General features: G+C 40.2%; 1 protein-coding gene across 5 annotated transcripts in view; it reads left to right on the forward strand.

Moving 5' to 3' along the window:
* The window catches only part of Septin2 (septin 2), a 40,893-nt gene that overhangs the window by 21,824 nt on the left and 5,718 nt on the right, over positions 1 to 13,351 (forward strand). For all 5 annotated transcript variants that reach the window (XM_028890620.2, XM_028890619.1, XM_028890622.2 and 2 more), the window contains exons 4-10: positions 2,263 to 2,349; positions 5,226 to 5,349; positions 6,442 to 6,576; positions 6,705 to 6,822; positions 8,022 to 8,123; positions 8,624 to 8,769; positions 13,063 to 13,146. In XM_028890620.2, coding sequence (XP_028746453.1) covers positions 2,263 to 2,349; positions 5,226 to 5,349; positions 6,442 to 6,576; positions 6,705 to 6,822; positions 8,022 to 8,123; positions 8,624 to 8,769; positions 13,063 to 13,146 — 796 coding nt within the window. The remainder of the gene's footprint in view (positions 1 to 2,262; positions 2,350 to 5,225; positions 5,350 to 6,441; positions 6,577 to 6,704; positions 6,823 to 8,021; positions 8,124 to 8,623; positions 8,770 to 13,062; positions 13,147 to 13,351) is intronic.

Consider the following 13,351-nt stretch of genomic DNA (forward strand, 5'->3'; position numbering starts at 1 on the left):
GAATGGACAAAGCAGTTTAAAAAAGAACAAAGTTGGAGAACTTAACTAAAATAATCAAGACAGTATAATAAATAAGGCATGGAGACTAATACCTCAGAAATAGATCCACATTGTAAGGTCAGTTACTTTTGACTAAGGTACCAGGATTGTTCAGTAGCAGAAACTTAATCTTTTAAAAATATTAACTGGATGTAACTGGATGATTGTATGGAAAAACTCAACTAGTACTTGCTATTATACTTGCAAATTAACTTGAAATAGATCCTACACCTAGTGTAAAACAACAACAAAAAAATCAGAAGAAAGTAGATAAACAATTTTATGACAGAGCCAAAACACATTTCATAGAACATAAAGAATAGCTACCACAAGAGGGAAAAAAATGCCCCATTAAATATTACTTTGGTGATTGGAGGGATGGCTCACCCATTATGAGAGCTTGCTGTGTTTTGCAGAGGACCTGAGTTCAGTTTCCAGTGTTCTTGTTAGGTAGCTCACAACTGCCTTTAACTCCACCTCCTGGGGGATTCAACTTCTCTGGTTTCCTCAGGCACCTTATGTGCTCACTTGTACATAACTCCCACCCCCAACCACACATACACATAATTTAATATAAATCTTTATTTTTATATAGAAAAATATTACCCCAAAGCTAGAGACATAGCTCAATGTAATTGTGCTTTCTCATTGGGACTACCAGCCTGAAAGTAATGACACAGAGACTTATGAATTGTGAATGATTGGCCTTAGCTTAGGCTTGTTTCTAACTAGTTCTTATAACTTAAATTAACCCATTTTTTAAAATCTACATTCTTCCACGTGGCACTTTACGTCATCTCCATACTGCCCATCCTACTTCCTCCCATCTGGCTGGTGACTCCGCCTTTCTTCTTCCCAGAGTCCTCTCTCTGCCCAAAAGTCCCACCTATACTCTCCTGCCTAGCTATTGGCCATTTAGCTTTTGATTACACCAATCAAAGCAATACATCTTCACACAATGTACTATATCCCACAACATAGTCTTGGGGGAATTTCACTGTTAAAGGAGTAGGGGAAACCTAGAGATCTGCACACCAGATCTAATTATTCTTTATCAGTAAAAACTTGGGAGTCAGATATCAGGGTAAGAACCTGAGTGATCAGAAAAGCTGCACCAAAGCAACCAGTGACTTCCTCCCTCTCCCTCACTGTCTCCCCCCCCCCATTCCAAAAAGGCCCAGACTCTTTCTAAGCCCCATCCTGCTACTGTCTGTCCTCCATCCTCCAAAATCTCAATGGCTAATTTTGTTCAGCTAGTAGCTAGCTCCACCCTCTGATTCAAAGCAAACTTTATTGGGAATCTCGGGAGTGTCGCGGTGGTGGGCACGCTTTTAATCCCAGCACTCGGAGGCAGAGCCAGGCGGATCTCTGAGTTCGAGGCCAGCCTGGGCTACCAAGTGAGTTCCAGGAAAGGTACAAAGCTACACAGAGAAACCCTGTCTCGAAAAACCAAAAAAAAAAAAAAAAAAAAAAGAGTGCACACTGCTTTCTCGTAGAACCTGAGTTAAGTAGTAAAACCCCATCTCAAAGCAACAAAATTGCTTTTCCATGGATGGTGCTTATAGGCACTCAGCATGGCCCAATGTTTGACATACTATTGTTCTCTTTCCTGTAATGCAGTCTATAAAAACTAGGGCACCTTGAATCCCTGGTAATAAATTTTTTACCTTTATACCAAGAAGTTTGGGAAAGCGCTAAAATTGATGGTGTGTGCTGTTAAGATCTAAAGTCTTTATGAGATTATCCAACATAAAGAAGCATGTCAGCAGGGCCTACTGAGTGGGTCCATATATGCTAAGTGTGTCAGTGACAGGATCAAGTGTGCTTTCTGAGCAGTAGAAAAATCATTGTGAAAGTATTGAAGGCACAAAAACAGAGTCAGAGAGCTAAATAAATATGGAGCTTTTTAAGTAATAGAAGTCAAGACTTATTTTAAAGAACCAACAACAACAAAATTCCAAAGTACATTCTATACCACACAGGTGTGTAGACACTGCACACCTGTGAAAAGAGAAAATTTGTTTGTAATCATTCCGCGAACCAATTCTACAATCCCATTGTCTTGGATTCAAATTAAGTTCCTGTTCTTTGGCTTTGGGCAGGTTACTGACCTTCCTTGAGCATCCATGATGTTCCTTTTTGTGAAGCAAATGTGCTGGTAAACACTCTAGGTTTAACAATCATATGGGGAAGGTCATGACAATGTTTTCACTTTTATTTAAGGTGAATCTGGTCTAGGAAAATCAACTCTCATAAACAGCTTATTCCTGACTGATCTCTATCCAGAAAGAATTATACCTGGAGCTGCAGGTAAATATTTCAATATTACTGTTAAGTATAATTTTACCTGAACATTGTTAAAGTATATAATTAATATCTTAAGCCTTAGATGTGTGTTTTATTTAGTCAGTTTGTGTTTTGTAAACTGTCACTTTGGGTAGAGAAAGTATGCTTTATCTGAAGTCCTAGAATTTGGTTGTAGACTTTGTTCTGTATCTGTTATTTCAGTTTGTTATCTATTAAATGTCCTAGTTTTCTATTTGTATTGTACACTGGATGAGAAACTCAACTGAAAGAATTTTATGACTTTAAAAAGATAGGTAAGCTGAGTGGTGGTGGCACACACCTTTAATCCTAGCATTTGGAGGCTGGATCTCTGCAAGTTTGAGGCCAGTCTGGTCTACAGGGAGAGTTCTAGGACAGCCTTGGCTACACAGAGAGACCCTGCCTTAAAAATACAAAAACAAAACAAAACAAAAAAGTTACATACAAAAGAAGATAGCTCGGTGGTAGAGCCCTTCCCAGGATATATGAATGTAGATGTAACCATCTTGTTAAATAAGAAACACAGAGCCGATTGCAGAGTTAAAAAGCCCAAGAGGTCAGAGCAATAGCTAAGAGCTAAAAACCTTACCCTTCACTGCTGCTGCTGTCCTCCTCAGCCAGAGACTTATTTCCTGTGTGTTGACTTTCTATTCTGCCTTCTCATTGGTTGTAAACCCAACCACATGACCTCCTTGTCGCTGCCTGTCTGTACAGACCTTCAGACCTTCTATGATTGGTATTGAGATTAAAGGCATGTGTCTCCATGCTGGCTGTATCCTTGAACACACAGAGATACGCCTAGCTCTGCCTCCCAAGTGCTGGGATTAAAGGTGTGCACCACCACCGCCCTGCTTCTTCTATGGCTTGCTATTAGCTCTGACCCCCAGGCAACTTCATTTATTAACATACAAATAAAATCACATTTCAGTACCAATAAAATATCACCATACATGAAGCCATAGGTTCAATCTTCAGTATTATCTAAAAAATATAATTTAAAATGTTTTAAACAGAAAATTACTACAGGAATATATGTCTAATTTGGCTATTCTCTGGTTATCCCATCATAGGACATTGGCATTCTCAAATATATGCTTGTTGGCTTTACAATACTGGGAATCAAACCTTCATGCTAGCAAATGCTCTACCACATCTCTAGACTCATAAATACTTTTGATAAGATGGATTAAGCTTATAAAGTCAACCACAATAAAAATGTACAACCTTTTCATCAATACTTTTACATTCTGTTTTTAAATGAATTGATAGATTATTTTCTTTATCTTAGAAACCTAGAGTTTTAAAATGTTTTCTCTCTCTCTCTCTCTCTCTCTCTCTCTCTCTCTCTCTCTCTCTCTCTCTGTGTGTGTGTGTGTGTGTGTGTGTGTGTGTGTGTGTGTGTATGCATGTATGCCCATGCACGTGTGGGCATGTTCATATGTGCATGCATGGGTGGAAGTCAGGAGGTAACTACGACTTCTACCCAATGGGATCCAGGAATTGAACTCAGTCACCAGCAGGCTTGGCAGCAGGCACTTGTACTCCATGAGCCATCTTAGCAGTCCCAATACTGGTATTTTTTTTCATTTTAAGATTTTTTTTAATTTGTGTGAGTGTTTTGCCTGAATGTATGTATGTGTACCACACATTTGCTTGGTTCCCTTGGAGGTTGAATCCCCTGGAACTGGAGTTCTTTTTGGTGGTTATGAACTATCATGTGGTGCTAGAAACTAAACCTTAGTTTTCTACAGGAGCAACAAGTATTCTCAACTGTTGAGTCATCTCTCTAGCCTCTCAATGTTGATATTTGTAGTGATACTGTGTTCCCCAAAATATTGTGCACCCTAATAAACTTAACTGGGGTCAGAGAACAGAACAGCCACTAGATATAGAGGCCAGAAAATGGTGGCACACACGCCTTTAATCCTAGCATTCCAGAGGCAGAGATCCGTCTGATCTCTGTGAATTCAAAGCCACACTGGAAACCGCCCGGCGTAGTATCAAGAGCCTTTAATCCCAGGAAGTGATAGCAGGAAGCAGAAAGGTATTTAAGGTGTGAGGACAAGGAACTAGAGTCTGGTTAAGCTTTCAGGCTTTTGAGAAGCAGTTCAGCTGAGATCCATTTGGATAAGGACTCAAAGGCTTCCAGTCTGAGGAAACAGGATTGCTGTGGATATCACTCTATGTAAATAAAACACTGATGGCCAATGACCAGGCAGGAGGTAGGTGGGACAAGGAGAGAGGAGAATTCTGGGAAGCGGGAGGCTGAGGGGGAGAGACTGCAGCGACCGCCAGGAGAAGAGCATGTAGAGATGCCGGTAAGCCACCAGCCACGTGGCAAGGTATAGATTTATAGAAATGGGTTAATTTAAGATAAAAGAACAGTTAGCAAGAAGCCTGCCATGGCCATACAGTTTATAAGTGATATAAGCGTCTGAGTGATTATTTTATAAGTGGATTGTGGGACTGCGGGGCTTGGGGAACCTGGAGAGAAGCCCTCCAGCTACACAGGATCAGCTGAGGAATTGGCAAGGGGAGGTAGCTGTGGCTGGTTCTCTCTGATCTCTCTGATCACCCCAATACCTGGCTCCAGGTTTGATTTTATTAATAAGACTTTCTAACAATTCCTGCTACAGGTATTTTTAATGATCCCAAGAAAAACATTCATTTTAGAACCAACATTTCTCTTGCTGACTCGGGATCATTTTAAGTAGTCCTTATATTATTTTCTGAGAACTTGCCTCAAAGGCAAGTATGGACCTTCCAAAACATTTGTCATAAGAACATGAATAATGGATAATCTCTCCTTTAGCATGCTTGATTTTAAGGTACATTTTCTGTTAAATTTGTTTCTTTTCTAGAGAAAATTGAAAGAACTGTCCAAATTGAGGCTTCAACTGTTGAAATTGAAGAGCGGGGCGTCAAACTTCGGCTTACAGTAGTGGACACACCTGGCTACGGGGATGCCATCAACTGCAGAGATTGGTATGAATCCAGAGGGTACAGAGCCCCCAAAGTGCCAAGTACTATGCATTTGTTTTCATTTATGTAATGTAATGAATTTACATTTATAGACGTTAGGAACACTTGAAGTGCTGGACCTAATCATTTAAAGTGTTTAATATTGGCTGTTTTAAAACAGGGTCTCACTATATAATACAGGCTGGCCTTGAACTCAAAATTTTGCCTTATCTTCCTAAGTATATGATGATTGGTATGAGCCACTGTATCCAGCTTGAGAATTACTTGTTTTTTTGTTTGTTTGTTTGGTTTTTGAGTTTTTTTTTTTTTTGTAAGAGCATTCTAATAAGACCAGAGATTGAAAAGTTAATCATCTATAAACTGCTAACATAAACAAAGCACTGTGATTGAACTGCAACCAGTGGACAGATTGCTATTTATATATGTATGTCCCTTCCATATGGTAGAAGGTGAAATGTGAGTCATAGGACCTGTGAATGACTTCTCTTTGCCATTATTTTTACAAGCAAGGAAATTAAAAAGGTAGAGCAACCTGTTGCTTTTATTGTGTGGAAAATCCTACTTGTGTATCTGCTTCCTCCTTGTCCTAAACCTGCCAAAAGAAAGCATCAACTTAGCAGCACTAAATGAGAAGAGGAAGGAAGGAGATGGGACTCCTTTGCCCGTCTTCTGCATTGAGAATGACCCCCTTCTCACCATTCTGTGAAGGTGCTGTCCTGTTCAGCAGCTTACATAATCCTGCCTTGGACTGCATGCTTTCTGATAGCGCCCTGCTTCTTGGCCTCTGGGAAGCAGTTGTATGTCTTAAAAGGGTTGGCAGCCTTCCAGTTTCACAGGCTACCTGTCAGGTGCTTATAACCTGTTATACTTAGATTGTTGACTCCCATTGCTTCACCAGACCTACTTAATACTTGTCACAGTTTAAAACACACACACACACACACACACACCTTTATCTTCCTAAAGATTAGCTGTCTTCTGTTATGGATTGTTTTACATACTATATGGGAAAGGGGAGAGAAACTTGTTTTTTCTTTGAAGTTAGGGACTGCCTATCTCTGTACCCCATGATTACTGTTGAACTTTGTGTTTCAGTTTTAAGACAATCATCTCCTACATTGATGAGCAATTTGAACGATACCTACATGATGAGAGTGGACTGAACAGGCGGCACATCATTGATAACAGGGTACATTGTTGCTTCTACTTCATCTCACCTTTTGGACATGGGTGAGTCAGTTGTTTACCACGGAAACCTGCGTGTTGTAATATAAGCAGTGAGATGATTTTGAGAAAAAAAAATTGTGCTATAGTCCTATGCTTTCCCTAAATGTGTGGCTTTTGAACATTGTTTTTAGATTGAAGCCTTTAGATGTTGCATTTATGAAAGCGATACACAATAAGGTGAATATTGTGCCTGTCATTGCGAAAGCTGACACACTCACTCTGAAGGAGCGTGAGCGGCTAAAGAAAAGGGTGAGTAAGAGCTGGCCACCCATGCCTCCTCTGCATGACTTTGTGCCAGCTGTCCAGGAAGCAGGAGGAAGGAAGATTTCAGCTGAGTTGCCAGAGGCAGGACTACAGAATTCATACTCAGTATTTGTAGATTTTTTTGTTCTGGTTTTACTTTTCATCCTCATAGAATCAGATTTGTATAGTTTAAATTCTTCTTCTTAGATAAAAATAGCCTCGTGGAGTAGGAAGTGGCTGAGTAAAAGGAGCTCCCACCAGCATTGAGTGGATGGATGTCTGTCCTCTTAACCCAAACGTGTTTCTGCAGTAGTCTGTCTAAGTAGAATTGTTCCCTGTATTTGGGTTTGAAAATTCATGTGGCAGCTGTCTACCACCTGATGCATCTCAGCTAGTTTAACACTGACCAGTCTTTATGGTGTCCTGTGTGGTTGTTTGTCATTTTTATTTTGTTTTTTTGAGATAGGGACTAAAGACATGTAGCACCATGCCCAGTTCAAGATTAACTAATTAATTTTGATATTTTGAGACAGTCTCATTGTGTAGCCCTGGCTGGCCTGGAAATCACTATGTAAACCAGGGTGGCTTTGAATTCAGAGGTCCACCAGCTTTTGCAGACAAGTGCTGGGATTATTCCCCAGAATTCTTTTTGCCAGCATGATATACTCCTCCCATTCCATGATTATGCATGAGGCGCCTGCCCATTGCCCAGGAACTTTAGGTGCTCATAGTGTCTCTTTGTTCTTGGGCTCTTGTCTTGCTAGATGATCGTGGGAGTATTTTTACTTTAGCTGTTGTTCTGGGGCTATCATTAGTATTCCTGCTGCTTTGTATGTTGAAAGTGATGGCTTGTGATTATTACTGTTTTGTTGTTATTCTTGCAGACAGAAAAGCTCCCAAAATTCAAACGTACATAACCTTTTTAGCAGTTCTTAAAAGTACTTGAAAATAACTTATCAGTTGTTTGATCATTGATATACAAATAATTCTTATGTATTTCTTGGTATTTTCTTTTTGCTGTTTTAAGGTGATATTACTTTGTAGTTCTGGCTGATCTAGAACTTGTTAAGTAGATTAAACTGGCCTTGAACTTACAGAGGTCTGCCTGCCTCTGCCTCTTGAGTACAGTTCTGAATTTCTAATATGAGTTAGCTAAAATGATACACAGTTAGCTAAAATTGATTCTAGTTTTATTATTGTTCCAGATTTTGGATGAAATCGAGGAGCATAACATCAAAATCTATCACTTACCGGATGCAGAGTCAGATGAAGATGAAGATTTTAAGGAACAGACTAGACTCCTCAAGGTAAGAATTGGCTCCAGATATATAAAGTGAATAATTCCGTTTTCCTGTTTTCTTGTGTACATGTTTTAAAAGATACAGACTGGGAAAGTCATATTACAGCAATATAGTTTGGTTTCGGTATATTTAGGAAATTTTTACTTAAGGCTTGAAAATGTCATTGCAGGCTTGATTTGTACCATTTGGGAAATAACTGACATTTCTAAGTGAAATGTGTATATATTTATCACTCATTCAAACATAGTTAAAGCCAGGCATACTTGCATACCTATTTAATATCAGCACTAGGGATGCTGGGAAATGCAGAGGCAGGATGATCACTGTGAGTTAGAGGTCCGTCGAGTCTACATAGCCAATTCCAGGCCTTGCATAGCTATGTATGTCTCAAAACAACAATAACAAAAAAGCAGCTTTGTAATATAGCAGCAGGGAGCCATTTCTGTGCCCATTGTTGGTTTACAGTGAACATTGGTACTTTACTACCACCTTGTATTTGTTTCTAGGCCAGTATCCCATTCTCTGTGGTTGGCTCCAACCAGCTGATTGAAGCCAAAGGCAAGAAGGTCAGAGGTCGTCTCTACCCATGGGGTGTTGTGGAGGTGGAGAACCCAGAACACAATGACTTCCTGAAGCTGAGAACAATGCTCATGTAAGACATTTGGTGTATTCATTATGGCAGAGCTTAACATCAGACTAATAAGACCATTGCAGTTAGGGACTGGGGTTCTTTACTAGGGCTCTGAATCTCTGTTGAACCTCTTTGTCATAGTACTTATTCTTCTTGCTCTCTCATCTCGAGTCATTGATGCTAAAAGAAAATTAAACCTTAACTATGGGCCAAGAGGTCCTAGCTCCTGCTAGAAGGTGAATAGCCTCTTCCAGTTGCCCCAGGCCCAGCTCTGGTGCTCCTCCTTGTTAGCCTGAAGATCTCACATTAGATGGTCCCAATTAGCCTTGAGGTTTCCATTCATTTTTTGCAACTGATAAACTTCTTTATAGTTGAGTTTCACATATAGTAATAAAGATGTTGGTTGACTTCAAACTTGATGTGTATGCAATTATGACTTTGAACTTCTGATTCTCCTTCCTCTACCTCCGCAGTGCTGGTATTCTAGGCATGTGCCACCACACCCAGTTTATATGATGCTGGGAATTGAACCTAGGACCTTGTGCATGTTACACAAGCTCTTCACTAACTGAATTGCATCCCCAACCCCAATTGCTGTCATTAAGAGAGTCAAGTATAGATATTACTTTTCTATTGCTGTGATAAAACACCAGAACAAAGGCAGCATGTAAAAAGGTCTATCTGAGCTTTCTGTTCAGAGGGATAGAGTCTGTCCTGGCAGGGAAGCAGCAAATATGGTAGTTTGTCAAAACCTGAGAGTTTACTTCTTTAACTGACCACAGGAAGCAGCGAGAACACACTGGAAATGACATAAAGCTTTGAAATCTCAAAGCCTACCTCAGTAACAGACTTTCTTCAGTAAGGCCACAACTCTTAAACCTACCCAAACAGTGGTACCAATTGAGGACTAAGTATTTAAACATCTGAGCCTACAGGGGACTTTTTCATTCAAACCACCACCATAAAAGAAAGCATATTGTTCAAAAAATAGACTTTGATGGGGGCTGGGGAGATGACTGAACAGTAAAATGCTTGCTGCTCATGTATAAAGACCTGAACTCGCATCCCCAACACTCAGACAACAGTCTGGGTACAGTGGCACATTCCTGTGATCCTAGTACTGTGGAGTAGAGACAGGGAGATGACTGAGGTTCACTGGCCAGCCAGCCTAGCCAGATCAGTAATTCAAAGTTTATTATTAGATCCTCTCAAAAATAAGGTAGAAAGGGGACACTGGTGGCCCATGCCTTTAATCCAGCACTTGGGAGGCAAAGGCAGATGGATCTCTGAGTTTGAAGCCAGCCTGGTCTACAGAATGGGTTCCAGACAGCTAAGGCTACACAGAGAACCCCTGTCTTAGGGGGAAAAAGGTAGAGAGAGTCAGTGAAATGTGTCAGTTGGTGGCAGTGGGGTGCTGCAAAGCCTGCACACATGGGCTGTGGTGAGAGCACAGCATATAAATAAAACGTATTTTTCAAAAGAAGATGGAAGGACAGGAGAGAGAGATAGTTCAACAATTTAAAAGTGTAGTTGGACCGTCTTTGAACTGCCAGCTCCCAAACGATGACATGGAGACTTCTTATTAACTACTAAAGCTTGGCCTGAACTTAAGTTTATTTCAAACTAGCTCTTAAAACTTAAATTGGCCAGATGTGGCCTTTAATCCTAGCACTTGGGAGGCAGAGGCAGGTGGATCTACAGAGCGAGTTCCAGGACAGCCAAGGCTACACAAATGAATCCTATCTCAAAAAATCAAAAAAACAAAACAAAACAAAAAAAACTTCTATTAGCCTGTTTATATTAATCTACATTCTTCCACGTGGCTTGTTACTTCTCCTCAGTACAGTAAGTTCCACTTCCTCTGTGTCTGGCTGGTGAATCCCTCCCCACTCCCCCATGCATCAGATTCTTCCCAGAGTTCCTATCTTTGCCTGGAAGTCCTGCCTATCCTCTCCTGCCTAGCTATTGGCCATTCAGCTCTTTATTAAACTACTCAGAAGGTGTTGTAGTCAGGTGAGGTAAAACAGCAACACATCTTCCCACAGTGTGATCAAATGTCCTACAACATAAAATACTTGCTGTCCTTGCAGGGGACCTGGGTTTGCCTATAACTCTATCTCCAGGGAGTTCAGCTCCCTCTTCTGGCCTTTGTGGGCACTTGTGTATGTGTGCACACAAACTTCTTTTTTCTTTTTATCCTCATTCTTTCCTCTGTATTTCTCTCCCTTTCCCCTCCCTAGTTAGAATCCTCCCCCATTTTCCTTTTTTTTTTAAACAGAAAAAAGTATGGAGATTGATTGAAGAAGACACCCAGTGTTGACGTTTAACCTTTGCAAACACACACACGCACACGATAATGAAAATAGAGACCAGTGAGATGGCTCAGCCAATAAACATGCATACTACCACACTTGACAACTTGAATTTCATCTGCAGGATCCGTATGGTAGCAGGTGATAACTGACTCCTGTAAGTTGTCACCTGACCCTCACGTAGGCCATGACACAAGTGCCTCCCCATGAACAAGTTTAAACTTAGAAGAAGGGATTAAAGACAATACACCCCTCTTCTCTTTTAAGTATGTACTCCCCTTGCCGTTGATTCTGAATAGTTTTATAATTAAGGGTAATGACTTTGGACAGTACTATGAAAAACAAAAGAGGATATAGTTTGTGGAACCCTAGATTTTAAGAGGAAAAAAAAAAAACTGGGTTGGAAAGATGGCTCAGCAGTTAAAAGTGCTTGCTGCTGTTGTGCCCACATCAGGCTCTCAACAACAGCTCCAGGTGACCTGACACCCTCTTCTGGCCAGTGTAAGCACCTGAACACACATGTACACACATAAATAAAATATTTTTTATTAAAAAGAAACCATTCTGAGCTGATAATGTCGAAGTTAGGCTAGCATATGAACACCTGCATGTTAGCATTGTCTCACCAATAGCAGGCTTGTTACTCATGCAAATCAGGACCTGTGGTGTCATGGCTATTGCCCAGCAAACAAAGTGGGAGTCCCAGTGCCTGTTAATGCTACAGGCTGTAAACCAGCATCACTCTTAAACATGAGCCTAGGAAATTCTGAAAATGCTACAGGTGTCAAATTAACATAAGACTGTCTTGGCCTGTTTCCTGTTGTTGTAATTTATAAATATGGAAGCATATTTGTCTCTTTCTGGAAGCTAGAATATTGGCATCTGGTGAGGGTTTCCTTGCTATGTTAAAGTGAATCAGTGGTTATCACATGGTGAGACAGAACAGATACCTGATTTTATTTTTATTAGCATACAATTATATATATTTTGGGGTATAGTGTATTTAACCCCCATATAATGTATGTACCAAACAATTTCCTTCTCTGTGACTTCTTTATAGAGCCTTTAAGCTTTCCTCTTGTAGTTCTCCATAAAATATACCTCTTTAATGAAAAAAGTTCAAAGAGACATAATCTGAATAAACTAAAACTTTGATGAGTTAAAATTGCCACTTACTAACACTGTTACTGAATGAGAACCAGTAAGATGTTGCCATCTAAGTTACTACAAATGTAGTGTAATAGTTTTAGAGTAGTTAGGACACACTTGTCTGCAGTGCTGAGCCTGTAGCTGTCCTAGCCCCTGTCATTCAGGGAGTGTTAGTGTTGTGGAAGAGGTGTGGTTCTCTGTTACATGCCAGTTGTGTATTTCTGAGAACGAAGAAGATCCATGGGGTTGAGGATTTTGCTCAGTGGTAGAGCACTTAGGCCCTGGCTTCAGACCTCAACTCCAGGGGAAAAAATAAGAAAAAAAAAAAAAGAAAAAGATCCAACTACCACTTTATCCACATTCTTATTATTTCCCTAGATTCTCAGTAAATAGGAAGGTATTATAAAGTTCTGTACATACTTTTAAATCTATAGTATTTACAAAAAGCTACACAGACACCTATTTGAATGGTTTATTTTTCATAAGATCTTTTAGAAAAATGTGTTTTATTTCAGGTATCATTTACCTAAAAGTCTCCTAAAGTCTTTTTTGTATCCACATCCTTCCAGTGGTAATGGCTTTGTACTGTGTCTAATAGTACCTGTGGCAGTGTTCAGGAGAAAATGTTCTACCCAAAACTTTGTTGTAGCTTATTGTGGTTGCAAAGGAGTTTGTTTCACCTAGGCATTTCCAGTTACATAGCTTGTCCTGAGATTCCAGCAACCTTGTACAGTTGATTAAACAGTTATTTGGGCTCTCAATACTGGCAATTTTTTCTGTGTTCTTGATAGTTGTTGTTCCCCATGAAACTGCCATAGGCATAAATCCCTGCTGTATTCCTTCTCTTTTTCAGCACCCACATGCAGGACCTACAGGAAGTGACCCAGGACCTTCACTATGAAAACTTCCGCTCTGAGAGGCTGAAGAGAGGCGGCAGGTCGTCACAGTCTTCCGCATATCATGTTCCCTGAGTCACTTTCCCTTGTCTTTTGTGTGCCTACCTCAGACTTCTTGATCACACACAGCATATGCTTCCTATCGAAAAATTGTTAAAAGTATATTGCTAATTCAGTCAAGTGGGGGTGTGGAAGAGACATTCATAATGTGTACATCAAGAGCAGTTTTGGAGGCTGGAGAGATGG

Source organism: Peromyscus leucopus, chromosome 13 (genome assembly GCF_004664715.2).
Source record: "Peromyscus leucopus breed LL Stock chromosome 13, UCI_PerLeu_2.1, whole genome shotgun sequence".
NCBI classification, from domain to species: domain Eukaryota; kingdom Metazoa; phylum Chordata; class Mammalia; order Rodentia; family Cricetidae; genus Peromyscus; species Peromyscus leucopus.